At 43.4% G+C, this 14,648-nt stretch overlaps 1 protein-coding gene across 1 annotated transcript in view; it reads right to left on the bottom strand.

Moving 5' to 3' along the window:
- The window catches only part of LOC139542785 (cadherin-4-like), a 537,007-nt gene that overhangs the window by 84,082 nt on the left and 438,277 nt on the right, over nucleotides 1-14,648 (bottom strand). Inside the window, exon 6 of the mRNA XM_071348612.1 lies at nucleotides 7,770-7,925. Coding sequence (XP_071204713.1) covers nucleotides 7,770-7,925 — 156 coding nt within the window. The remainder of the gene's footprint in view (nucleotides 1-7,769; nucleotides 7,926-14,648) is intronic.

Below are 14,648 nucleotides of genomic sequence, written 5' to 3'. Positions count from 1 at the left end.
ATGTACGAAGGGCTATATAAATACATTTGATTTGATTTGATTTGTATCTTCATGCTTCACAGTGAAGTGATCTTCCAGTTTTTGGAGGATGGGTATGATCTGTCCACAGGTCGCATTCTTTTCACATGACACACACAGTGTGGATGTATAGAGGATTCTCATGAGCTGGACAAACTCCTCAGCCTTATGGAAGTCCTCGTCCATCAGACGATCCAGGTTGTCCTTGGTCATTGCTTTTCGCAGTCGTGGGTCCAATGCTGCTGCTTGGATCGCTGGATACTGCTCCATGAATCTCTCTATCGTTAGATAGAGTTCCATCTGGTCTTGACATCAAGGATGAGTGAGTGTTGCAGAAGGCCCGAAACAACAACAAAAAACAACAAACATTTAATTAACGCACACTTGAATATTTAATGAAATTGTTAAATGTGGGAATTTCAAAATAATACTTTAATAGTACCAAGGAGGCTTCTGGTTTTCTTACCAAGGAGCTGCTGGTTTTCCTTCAAGACTATTTTGGACATCGAGGATCTCTTGAACCACACGACCAGCTCTGATTCGGACTGCCCATTTATCAACGGAAGTCATTTTGTAGATTTTCTGCGCTGCCAGATTCAATGAATACGCAAAGCATCCTATTTTTAGGATGTGTAGACTCTTGATGGCAACAGCCATATTGCCAGCATTATCAACAGTCACAGCTACAATCTTGCTTGGCTCTAACTCAAACTCTTCCAGAATGTCTGAGATCTCCTCTACCACTACTTCGCCAGTTTGCGATTTGTACACTGTCCTGGTGTGGAGGACCTTCTGTTTTACACTGCCCTGGCTTGTGTAGTGCACTGTAACAGTGAGATAGTGGTCCTGACAGAGGCTGGTCCACCCGCCTGATAATGATGACCAGCTTTGGCACGTCCTTCAGCTCAATGATCACATTGGCCTTTTCTACACCATACCAGGTAGGAATGAATGTGTCATTAAGGTATCTCCTGGAGGGAGGGGTATTTTTGGGGTTGAGTGCCTTACTCATCTCCCTACAGTAAAACAAATATTGTTTTCCTGTGTTGAATTATCATTATTGAATTATTGTGTTGTTGTGTTTTGTATTATGGAGTGATGGGACTAACATACAACCCTTTATACTACTATATCCTAAAAATTAATACAACTCAATATATACTGGTAGGACTGATCACCGACAATGAACGAGAGAGCCGATAGGGAGGAGGTCAGAGACCTGGCTGGGTGGTGCCAGAATAACAACCTATCCCTCAACGTAACAAAGACTAAGGAGATGATTGTGGACTACAGGAAAAGGAGGACTGAGCTCGCCCCCATTCTCATCGACGGGGCTGTAGTGGAGCAGGTTGAGAGCTTCAAGTTCCTTGGTGTCCACATCACCAACAAACTAACATGGTCCAAACACACCAAGACAGTCGTGAAGAGGGCACGACAAAGCCTATTCCCTCTCAGGAGACTGAAAAGATTTGTCATGGGTCCTCAGATCCTCAAAAGGTTCTACAGCTGCAACATCGAGAGCATCCTGACTGGTTGCATCACTACCTGGTACGGCAACTGCTCGGCCTCCGAATGTAAGGCACTACAGAGGGTAGCCCAGTACAAACTAAGCTGCCTGCCATCCAGGACCTCTATACCAGGTGATGTCAGAGGAAGGCCCTAAAAATTGTCAAAGACCCCAGCCACCCCAGTCATAGACTGTTCTCTCTACTACCGCATGGCAAGCGGTACCAGAGTGCCAAGTCTAGGACCAAAAGGCTTCTCAACAGTTTTTACCCCCAAGCCATAAGACTCCTGAACAGGTAATCAAATGGCTACTCGGACTATCTGCATTGTGTCCCGCCACCCGCCACCCACCACCCGCCAACCCCTCTTTTACGCTACTGCTACTCTCTGTTTATCATATATGCATAGTCACTTTAACCATACCTACATGTACATACTACCTCAATCAGCCTGACTAACCGATGCCTGTACATAGCCTCGATACTGGTATTGCCTTGCTACTTTATATAGCCTCGCTACTGTTATTTTTCACTGTCTTTTTACTGTTGTTTTTTATTTCTTTACTTATCTATTGTTCACCAAATACCTTTTTTTTACTTAGAAATTGCACTGTTGGTTAGAGCCTGTAAGTAAGCATTTCACTGTAAGGTCTACACCTGTTGTATTCGGCGCATGTGACAAATAGACTTTGATTTGATTTGATTTGATACTGACAGACTGTTACCTAAAACCCTTGGACTCCACTGTTGCAAAGGGGTGTAGGCCTTTCACTATGAACTTGGTCACGGCTAGGTGGCACTCATTCACACTCTCCTCAGTCATCCTCCCACTAGCTGCCAGAGTGAAGGGGCTTAAGGTCTTTGGCTTGGACCAGCGGTATTAGAGGGAGGAGTGGGTTGGTTCATTGTAGCTGCAACTTTAACAAAAAAGTTGCAAAATCTTTAAATGGGTGATTGAATTTATGAACGCACCCATAGCTAAACAATCAGCTGGCTAATGGTTACTTTGATCATGAACGCATGTTCGCATGATTTAGCTAACACCATGTGTGGGTTCTAGGCTGCTAGCATACATACCTAACATAGATAGGGTAACGAGAGATGAACTACGAGCTAGGCAGTCAAAACTCTACATTTCTCTGCCTGTACATGATGCAATTTCGATAGATGTTTGGACAGATTGCTTGTGATTCCGCCCTTACAAGCAAAAGTCTTGTTGCACATGTGGCAATGAGCATTGTCAGCATCGACTCTGGTGAAGTTTAACCACACTTTTGAAAGTTTAGTTCTCTCCGCCATCGTCAAGAATTAAGAGCAGGGTCTTTCTGGTGTGTGTGTGTGCTGTAGCGTGTGAGAGACACAGGCTCCACGCGAGAGAGATCTCTTCTGGATTGGGAATAGAGAAAATGCCTCATAGACGAATGTCTTCATCTTATTGCAAGTGTCGTGTATTTGGCATCATTAAAGTGAAGACTGTTATTTTATCAAATCAATTCTCTGTAATTATTATTACGTGATTAAACTAATCATGTTTATTTCACCTTTATTTAGCCAGGTAGGCAAGTTGAGAACACGTTCTCATTTACAATTGCGACCTGGCCAAGATAAAGCAAAGCAGTTCGACACATACAACAACACATAGTTACACATGGAGTAAAACAAACATACAGTCAATAATACAGTGAAAAATAAGTCTATATACAATGTGAGCAAGTGAGGTGAGATAAGGGAGGTGAAGGCAAACAATATATATATATAAATAAATAAAAATATAAAAAAGGCCATGGTGGCGAAGTAAATACAATATAGCAAGTGAAAACACTGGAATGGTTGGTTTGCAGTGGAAGAATGTGCAAAGTAGAGATATAAATAATGGGGTGCAAAGGAGCAAAATAAATAAATAAATACAGTAGGTAAAGAGGTAGTTGTTTGGGCTAAATTATAGATGGGCTATATACAGGTGCAGTAATCTATGAGCTGCTCTGACAGCTGGTGCTTAAAGCTAGTGAGGGAGATAAGTGTTTCCAGTTTCAGAGATTTTTGTAGTTCGTTCCAGTCATTGGCAGCAGAGAACTGCAAGGAGAGGCGGCCAAAGGAAGAATTGGTTTTGGGGGTGACCAGAGAGATATACCTGCTGGAGCGCGTGCTACAGGTAGGTGCTGCTATGGTGACCAGCGAGCTGAGATAAGAAGGGACTTTACCTAGCAGGGTCTTGTAGATGACCTGGAGCCAGTGGGTTTGGCGACGAGTATGAAGCGAGGGCCAGCCAACGAGAGTGTACAGGTCGCAGTGGTGGGTAGTATATGGGGCTTTGGTGACAAAACGGATGGCACTGTGATAGACTGCATCCAATTTATTGAGTAGGGTTTTGGAGGCTATTTTGTAAATGACATCACCGAAGTCGAGGATCGGTAGGATGGTCAGTTTTACGAGGGTATGTTTGGCAGCATGAGTGAAGGATGCTTTGTTGCGAAATAGGAAGCCAATTCTAGATTTAACTTTGGATTGGACATGTTTGATGTGAGTCTGGAAGGAGAGTTTACAGTCTAACCAGACACATAGGTATTTGTAGTTGTCCACATATTCTAAGTCAGAACCATCCAGAGTAGTGATGCTGGACGGGCAGGCAGGTGCGGGCAGCGAACGGTTGGCCTACATGCTCGCACAAACCTTTTCAGTTCTGCCAACAGATTTTCTATAGGATTGAGGTCAGGGCTTTGTGATGGCCCCTCCAATACCTTGACTTTGTTGTCCTTAAGCCACTTTGCCACAACTTTGGAAGTATGGCGGTTTTGGAGCAGTGGCTTCTTCCTTGCTGAGCGAAATTTCAGGTTATAGGACTCGTTTTACTGTGGATATAGATACTTTTGTACCTGTTTCCTCCAGAATCTTCACACGGTCCTTTGCTGTTGTTCTAGGATTGATTTGCACTTTTCGCACCAAAGTATGTTCATCTCTAGGAGACAGAACGCATCTCCTTCCTGAGCGGTATGACGGCTGCGTGATCCCATGGTGTTTAAACTTGCGTACTATTATTTGTACAGATGAACGTGGTACCTTCAGGCATTTGGAAATTCCTCCCAAGGATGAACTAGACTTGTGGAGGTCTACAATTCTTATTCTGAGGTCTTTGCTGATTTCTTTTGATTTTCCCATGATGTCAAGCAAAGATGCACTGAGTTTGAAGGTAGGCCTTGAAATACATCCACAGGTACACCTCCAATTGACTCAAATGATGTCAATTAGCCTATCAGAAGCTTCTAAAGCCATGACATAATTTTCTGGAATTTTCCAAGCTGTTTAAAGGCACAGTCAATTTAGTGTATGTAAACTTCTGACCCACTGGAATTGTGATAAAGTGAATTATAAGTGAAATAATCTGTCTGTGAACAATTGTTGGAAAGATTACTTGTGTCATGCACAAAGTAGATGTCCTAACCGACTTGCCAAGACTATAGTTTGTTAACAAGAAATTTGTGGAGATGTTGAAAAACGAGATTTAATGACTCCAACCTAAGTGTATGTAAACTTCCGACTTCAACTGTATACACTATCATTCAAGTTTTGGGGTAACTTAGAAATGTCCTTGTTTTTTAAAGAAAAGCAAATTGTTTGTCCATTAAAATAACATCAAATTGATCAGAAATACAGTGTAGACTTATGGTCAGAAAGAAATAAAGACCTGTATTCTGAAACTTGTCAGTCTATTCTTGTTCTGAGAAATTAAGGCTATTCCTTGCAATAAATTGCCAAGAAACTGAAGATCTGGTAAAACGCTGTGTACTACTCCCTTCACAGAACATAGCAAACTGGCTCTAACCAGAATATAAAGAGGAGTGGGAGGCCCCAGTGCACAACTGAGCAAGAGGACAAGTACATTAGAGTGTCTAGTTTGAGAAACAGACGTCTCACAAGTCTTCAACTGGCAGCTTCATTAAATAGTACCCGCAAAACACCAGTTTCAACGTCAACAGTGAAGAGGCAACTCCGGGATGCTGGCCTTCTAGTCAGAGTTGCAAAGAAAAAGCCATGTCTCAGATTGGTCAATAAAAAAAGAAGATTAAGATGGGCAAAAGAACACAGATACTGGACAGAGGAAGATTGGAAAAAAGTGTTATGGACAGACGAATCTAAGTTTGAGGTGTTTGGATCACAAAGAAGAACATTTGTGAGACACAGAAAAAATGTAAAGATGCTGGAGGCGTGCTTGACGTCATATGTCAAGCATGGTGGAGGCAATGTGATGGTCTGGGGGTGCTTTGGTGGTGGTAAAATCATTATTTATAACCTTGTCAACGTCTTGACTATATTTCCTATTCATTTTGCAACTCATTTCATGTATGTTTTCATGGAAAACAAAGACATTTCTAAGTGACCCCAAACTTTTGAATGGTAGTGTATATGTTTATATAAAATATAATCTTGTTTTATTTCGATGTTTGTAAACATTGTAAATATAAACAAACACTAAATAGCCTCATAGCATGGTTAAAACAATACTTTTTATATCATGGATGGTCAGTCCTTGCATGGTTACATTTTTCCAGCCTAATACTTCATCTTTTTACCAAAACGGAAGCAGGGCAAACATTTTGTTATTGTTTCATCTGTGGATTTGCAATTTAAACAGCTGCATATTATCAAGATATCATTGTGTCACCAAAAAAAAGGTAAACAAATAGGCCTATAGCAAATGCAGTAAATGCCATTAATTTTTCAAATGTAAATCGCCCTTTTCAGTAGTGCTCAAAGCATGCAATTCCATGAGCTCAGTGTTTCTTTTCAACTCAAATCAATGAGCCCAATCAGTCCTCCATGACAACAAAATCATAAACAACAGAGTAGGGCTGGCTAATAAGTCCTTAGTTTTGGGGTCATGCTCAGGTAAAACAATTTGGCTAATCTATACTTCCATATTTCCAAGTCCTATTCTTGGAGATCAAGGGGTATAACATTTATTGGAATGACTGGAATTCTGATAGACTTTGGTTTTTAATGTAAATATATCATTTAGTCACATTATTATATGTAGTAGAAAGCAATGGGTTAGAAGAAGCCTACATAACCAACCCATAAAGTAAAATTGAACATCCATATATGGCCAGCTATGTAAACTTTAACATTGATTTATCCTGCAATAGATGTCGGTTGTCTTCTTCTGGTGCCTCCTCAGGGGAAAGTAATCTAAAAGTAATGGAATGTAATCAGATTACGTAACTGAGTTTGTGTAATCCAAAAAGTTACATTACTGATTACAATTTTGGACAGGTAACTAGTAACTGTAATGGATTACATTTAGAAAGTGACCTACCCAACCCTGATGTCGGATGACAAAGCTGACAACAATGTCGCTTTGAGGAAGTATTCCTCCCCTTCAAGGGTATTAAAGTTGTAAGATAATGAAAGATAACTTTTACCACAATTATTTTTTCTTTAATAAAAAAAGCTGGATGGTAGTTTCATAGCTTACGTTATTTTAGTCTTCCTTACATAGAGTACAGCTTATATAGCTTCTGAGTCAGAAGCTATGACTGTGTGGCTACATTTGGTTCTTTACCAAAATTTGACAGAGACACATCCAGCCTGGGCTTTAATCCAAGAACCCGTCACCAAGCCTGGGCCTTTCTTAACAAATCACCCCATCGATCCTGCATCCTCCTGGGCATACATCTGCCCTGCTCAGCCTCTCAATGGAAAGCTGGGCCTCTGAGTTAAACAAATAAACAAAGACATGTCAAACAGAGCGAGAGATGTGAGGAGCAGGGAGAGAGAGAATGCAAGATATGCAATTGTGGAGATAAAGCAACAAGCATAATTCCTACAGTAGCTACATCAAAGTGGTATATTAATTATATAATAATTAGTTGGTGTTAGCACGGAGCTTAAGGGCAAAATCCCACATGGGCCACATACTGAAGATGTGTGTGTAGGTTGCATGGGAAAATTAAGTCTGCTAAGCATATTATTAACTTTACAGCACCTGAGGTGGACGCTACTCTGGTAATAATGCACTGTGTATGTGTGTGTGTGTGCGTGTCTGCGTGCGTGTGTGTGTGTGATCCACAGTGGTTGAGTCATTTTCATGGTCTGTATGAGCGTTTGTACTTGTTAAATGTCACGTGGCTGTAGCCACCACTCCTCACCCTTCACTCTCTCAATCAATAGTCCATCTGGACAACCGGCCAGCCTGTCACCAACTCATTACAGAGCTGTGTACGTGTAGTTGTGTGTGTGTGTGTTACTCACATGGTAAGATGATCTTCTCTCTCTGTCCAGCGGCTTGGTGACGAACATCTTGCCGGCGACAGGGTCGATACTGAACACCTCATTGGGTGGCTGGTCCGCTCCCACCCCTGTGATGCTGTATCGGATGGAGATGTTCCGGTCCTGGTCCGAACGGATCTGCACCAAGACACACAGACACAGAATGTCAGTTTTTACTCTGTGGTCTACTACTGTTTCTGAAATGGGTTTCATCTTTCATAACACATTCAATCATTGAGTAATATGGGAGATTGGAGAAAAACCAAAGCCTTGACAGATCTGTTTGTTCCCTAGTGGTAGATGCTGACGCTGCATACAACAATAATATCACACATTGATGGTACACACATAATCCAGTGTTTTCCACAATAGTAGCCATCCAGAAACCCCCAGGACAAAATGTTTTGCAGAAGAAGCTCTATTTTGGTGGCCTTTGGTACATTCTAATGCCTTTATTCCAACCAGAAATACACAGCAACATTATTGAATACTTTATCGAATTTACCTCCCAGATTGGAATATGTGGTGTGGCATTGTGTAGAAAGACATGACTTTTCAATTTAAATTACTGAAAATGTATGAATTCAGTGTATTGTTTGTTGTTTTGGATATCGTTAAGGTCTAGGCCTATATGTTCAGTACTATTTTGTAATTAAGAGAACATTAAACTTTTTTAAACATTTAACCTGTCTCTCTTGAGATTGAAGTCCTCTTTACAGTTTTACTGCAAGATATGAATTACCACAATGATGTTTGTTCTTCAAATTATGTATTTATTCAAACAGAATAATTAAGTAAATAGCCAACATTATCTTGAAAAATTAATTAAAGGTTATATCTTAAGTATTATATATTTCAGATTTTACATAGCCTAGATGAATAAAGAATGATCATTGGTAGGTGTCACACCCTGACCATAGAGAGCCTTTGTTTTTCTATGGTATAGTAGGTCAGGGCGTGACTGGGGGGTTTTCTAGTTATTCTTTTCTATGTGGGGTTCTAGTTTAGTTTTTCTATGTTGGTGTTTGGTATGATTCCCAATTAGAGACAGCTGGCTATCATTGTCTCTAATTGGGGATCATATTTAAGTAGCATTTTTTCCACCTGTGTTTTATGGGATATTGTTTTGAGTTAGTGCACGTAGCACCTCTGTAGTCAAGGTTTGTTTGTTTCTTTCTTTGTTGTTTTGTGCGTTTCAAATAAATATTATGTGGAAACCATATCGCGCTGCAGTTTAGTACGATAATTGTTCCAGCGAACATGACAGTAGGGCCCTATGAAATCTGTTTTATGTTTTGGCTGACCCCCCCCCCCCCCCCCACACACAACTTCTATTTTATTTTTCATGGTTTCAGTTTTTCCAAAAATGTTCAGGTTTTCGCTCTCTCAAAATCACACCTTATAAATAGAAAAACAACACAATTGGATGTTTGAAGTCCACAACAATGCATAAACCACATCAGGAGACCACTTTTGAGGTCTGGGAAAAATCAGAGAAATTTAGATTTTTGGTGTAAGTTACCCTTTAATTCAAGTGTGCACTTAGCAAGAAGCTGTTGTTTAGCAATGTTTTTGTAGCTCACATGTGATGGCAGAGTTTGCAAAACAAATTGATTAAAACAATCATGATATCATTCATCATGATCCAAGATGGCGTAGCAGTCGGACGTGTGTTTGTCTTGTCCCGTGTAAATAGTCCTCATATTTTTCGTATACATTTCGTATATATTTTAATTTCACTTTCCATCTAGGAACTGAATATACATTCCTACATTCCGCCTCACCCAATGTGGTACGGATCTGCTATTTTTTATACTTCAGAACCGTAACCCCAATCAGAAGCTAGCCAGATAACTAGCTAGTAGTCAGTTAGCCACTGCTGCGGTCTTCACCCTTAACTCGGACACAGCCAGCTTCAGCTCGGGCCAATACCTGCCAGTCTGCAAGCGCGATATCAACCCAGAGCATATAGGACTGCTTTTTCTCTACCACATCACCGGATTCCTGACGCAAGCTCTGGACAATTACACCGTATCATCACAGCTAGCTAGCTGCAACCGAGTGGCTACTACTGGCTAACACCTCTGTCCCGAAGCAAGCACCAGTTAGCCTTGAGCTAGCCTTGAGCTAGGCCCATCTGCCGGCTAGCCGAAGAGGTCTACCAGCGAATTCTTGGGCTACAATACCTCTTTTGCCAATTGGACTGGACTCTTTTCGCTATTATTTTTTTAACTTTGGAACACTTTCAAGAACCCCCAGTAGCTAACCAGCTAATCAGCTACAAGCTAATTTAGCCATTTTTTGCCGCTGCTAGCAGCTTTTACCTTCTGCACAGACACCAGCCCTGTTATTAGCCTGGATATTACTCACCAATTTACCAGCATCGGACTGTCTCTCGACAACAACGCCGGATTCCTGCCGTAATCCCTGAGCCACTACTTCTGATCCTCACAGCTAGCTTGCAGCTAGCGCAGCTAGCGCCACTGCCACGAAGCTAGCACCAGTTAGCAAACACAATTCTACAATTCACAACCTCTCTTTCGCCATCGCCATCCGGCTTGGATTCTCTGTCGACACGACCACGTCTGGTCTGCAGACGAATACCCCACCCGCTGTGCCCTCAACCGGCCTCCGTCTGAGCAGACCCCCTCCGTCTGAGCAGACCACCCCCCGGGCTACTAACTTTAAACGCCGCGTGCTAGCTTAGTGGAGGCCTCCCTGCTCCATCTACGGCTGCCCCCTGGACACTATGATCACTTGGCTACATAGCTGATGCCTGCTTGACTGTCCATTAATTCACGGTACTCCATTCTGTTTATTTGTGTTTTATCTGTCGGCTCTGTGCTTTAACTCAGGATCTGTGTGTAGTTAATCCGACCCTCTCTGCCTAGTCGTCGCCATTTTTACCTGTTGTTGCTGTGTTAGTGGACTAGCTGCTGTTATCTTACCTGTTGTTTTAGCTAGCTCTCCCAATCAAGACCTGCAATCACTTTATGCCTTATTGTATGTCTCTCTCAAATATCAATATGCCTTGCATACTGTTGTTCAGGCTAGCTATCATTATCATTGTTTTGGTTTGCAATGGACCCCGTAGTTCCACTCTCCGTACCTCTGATACCTCCTTTGTCCCACCCCCCACACATGCGGTGACCTCACCCATTGAGACCAGCATGTCCAGAGATACAACCTCTCTTATCATCACCCAGTGCCTGGGCTTGCCTCCGCTGTACCCGTGCCCCACCATACCCCTGTCTGCACATTATGCCCAGAATCTATTCTACCACGCCCATAAATCTGCTCCTTTTATTCTTTGTCCCCAACGCTCTAGGCGACCAGTTTTGATAGCCTTTAGCCGCACCCTCATCCTACTACTCCTCTGTTCCTCGGGTGATGTGGAGGTAAACCCAGGCCCTGCATGTCCCCAGTCACCCTCATTTGTTGACTTCTGTGATCGAAAAAGCCTTGGCCTCATGCATGTCAACATCAGAAGCCTCCTCCCTAAGTTTGCCTTACTCACCGCTTTAGCACACTCTGCCAACCCTGATGTCCTTGCCGTGTCCGAATCCTGGCTTAGGAAGGCCACCAAAAATTCTGGGATTTCCATACCCAACTATAACACTTTCCGTCAAGATAGAACTGCCAAAGGGGGAGGAGTTGCAATCTACTGCAGAGATAGCCTGCAAAGTTCTGTCATACTTTCCAGGTCTATGCCCAAACAGTTCGAACTTCTAATTTTAAAAATTAATCTCTCCAGAAATAAGTCTCTCACTGTTGCCGCCTGCTACCGACCCCCCTCAGCTCCCAGCTGTGCCCTGGACACCATCTGTGAATTGATCGCTCCCCATCTAGCTTCAGAGTTTGTTCTGTTAGGTGACCTAAACTGGGATATGCTTAACACCCCGGCAGTCCTACAATCCAAGCTTGATGCCCTCAATCTCACACAAATCATCAAGGAACCCACCAGGTACAACCCTAAATCCGTAAACATGGGCACCCTAATAGACATTATCCTGACCAACCTGCCCTCCAAATACACCTCTGCTGTCTTCAATCAAGATCTCAGCGATCACTGCCTCATTGCCTGTATCCGCCACGGGTCCGCGGTCAAACGACCACCCCTCATCACTGTCAAACGCTCCCTAAAACACTTCTGCGAGCAGGCCTTTCTAATCGACCTGGCCCGGGTACCCTGGAAGGATATTGACCTCATCCCGTCAGTTGAGGATGCCTGGTCATTCTTTAAAAGTTACTTCCTCACCATATTAGACAAGCATGCTCCGTTCAAAAAATGCAGAACCAAGAACAGATATAGCCCTTGGTTCACTCCAGGCCTGACTGCCCTCGACCGGCACAAAAACATCCTGTGGCGAACTGCAATAGCATCGAAGAGCCCCCGCGATATGCAACTGTTCAGGGAAGTCAGGAACCAATACACGCAGTCAGTCAGGAAAGCAAAGGCCAGCTTTTTCAAGCAGAAATTTGCATCCTGTAGCTCTAACTCCAAAAAGTTCTGGGATACTGTAAAGTCCATGGAAAACAAGAGCACCTCCTCCCAGCTGCCCACTGCACTGAGGCTAGGTAACACGGTCACCACTGATAAGTCCGTGATAATCGAAAACTTCAACAAACATTTCTCAATGGCTGGCCATGCCTTCCTCCTGGCGACTCCAACCTTGGCCAACAGCCCCGCCCCCCCCGCTGCTACTCGCCCAAGCCTCCCCAGCTTCTCCTTTACCCATATCCAGATAGCAGATGTTCTGAAAGAGCTGGAAAACCTGGACCCATACAAATCAGCTGGGCTTGACAATCTGGACCCCCTATTTCTGAAACTGTCCGCCGCCATTGTCGCACCCCCTATTACCAGCCTGTTCAACCTCTCCTTCGTATCATCTGAGATCCCCAAGGATTGGAAAGCTGCCGCGGTCATCCCCCTCTTCAAAGGGGGAGACACCCTGGACCCAAACTGTTACAGACCTATATCCATCCTGCCCTGCCTATCTAAGGTCTTCGAAAGCCAAGTCAACAAACAGATCACTGACCATCTCGAATCCCACCGTGCCTTCTCCGCTGTGCAATCCGGTTTCCGAGCCGGTCACGGGTGCACCTCAGCCACGCTCAAGGTACTAAACGATATCATAACCGCCATCGATAAAAGACATTACTGTGCAGCCGTCTTCATCGACCTGGCCAAGGCTTTCGACTCTGTCAATCACCATATTCTTATCGGCAGACTCAGTAGCCTCGGTTTTTCTAATGACTGCCTTGCCTGGTTCACCAACTACTTTGCAGACAGAGTTCAGTGTGTCAAATCGGAGGGCATGTTGTCCGGTCCTCTGGCAGTCTCTATGGGGGTACCACAGGGTTCAATTCTCGGGCCGACTCTTTTCTCTGTATACATCAATGATGTTGCTCTTGCTGCGGGCGATTCCCTGATCCACCTCTATGCAGACGACACCATTCTATATACTTCCGGCCCTTCCTTGGACACTGTGCTATCTAACCTCCAAACGAGCTTCAATGCCATACAACACTCCTTCCGTGGCCTCCAACTGCTCTTAAACGCTAGTAAAACCAAATGCATGCTTTTCAACCGTTCGCTGCCTGCACCCGCACGCCCGACTAGCATCACCACCCTGGACGGTTCCGACCTAGAATATGTGGACATCTATAAGTACCTAGGTGTCTGGCTAGACTGCAAACTCTCCTTCCAGACTCATATCAAACATCTCCAATCCAAAATCAAATCAAGAATCGGCTTTCTATTCCGCAACAAAGCCTCCTTCACTCACGCCGCCAAACTTACCCTAGTAAAACTGACTATCCTACCGATCCTCGACTTCGGCGATGTCATCTACAAAATAGCCTCCAATACTCCACTCAGCAAACTGGATGCAGTTTATCACAGTGCCATTCGTTTTGTTACTAAAGCACCTTATACGACCCACCACTGCGACCTGTATGCCCTAGTTGGCTGGCCCTCGCTACATGTTCGTCGTCAGACCCACTGGCTCCAGGTCATCTACAAGGCTATGCTAGGTAAAGTGCCGCCTTATCTCAGTTCACTGGTCACGATGGCTACACCCACCCGCAGCACGCGCTCCAGCAGGTGTATCTCACTGATCATCCCTAAAGCCAAAACCTCATTTGGACGCCTTTCCTTCCAGTTCTCTGCTGCCTGCGACTGGAACGAATTGCAAAAATCTCTGAAGTTGGAGACTTTTATCTCCCTCAACAACTTTAAAAATCTGCTATCCGAGCAGCTAACCGATCGCTGCAGCTGTACATAGTCCATCTGTAAACTACCCACCCAATTTACCTACCTCACCCCCCATACTGCTTTTATTTATTTACTTTTCTGCTCTTTTGCACACCAGTATCTCTTCTTGCACATGATCATCTGATGATTTATCACTCCAGTGTTAATCTGCTAAATTGTAATTATTCGATTTATTGCCTACCTCATGCCTTTTGCACACATTGTATATAGATTCTCATTTTTTTCTACCATGTTATTGACTTGTTTATTGTTTACTCCATGTGTAACTCTGTGTTGTCTGTTCACACTGCTATGCTTTATCTTGGCCAGGTCGCAGTTGCAAATGAGAACTTGTTCTCAACTAGCCTACCTGGTTAAATAAAGGTGAAATAAAAAAAATAAAAAAATTCTGCTAGGTAAGCATAGGCTACTTTGTAGTTAACATTTCATTGAGACGGTTTTTGTGAAAGCCTTTCCATCTACCAGAAGACTGTTTCTATTAGCATTATCACTAACGGCTACACAAACACACAGGGTCTTTCTCATTGCCTCTTCAGAATGTTGCAGAAAATATGAATCACTGATGCATTCTGTTCACTTCCTTT

This window comes from Salvelinus alpinus, chromosome 17, assembly GCF_045679555.1.
Source record: "Salvelinus alpinus chromosome 17, SLU_Salpinus.1, whole genome shotgun sequence".
Lineage (NCBI taxonomy): Eukaryota > Metazoa > Chordata > Actinopteri > Salmoniformes > Salmonidae > Salvelinus > Salvelinus alpinus.
This window is presented reverse-complemented; position numbering and strand designations above follow the sequence as displayed.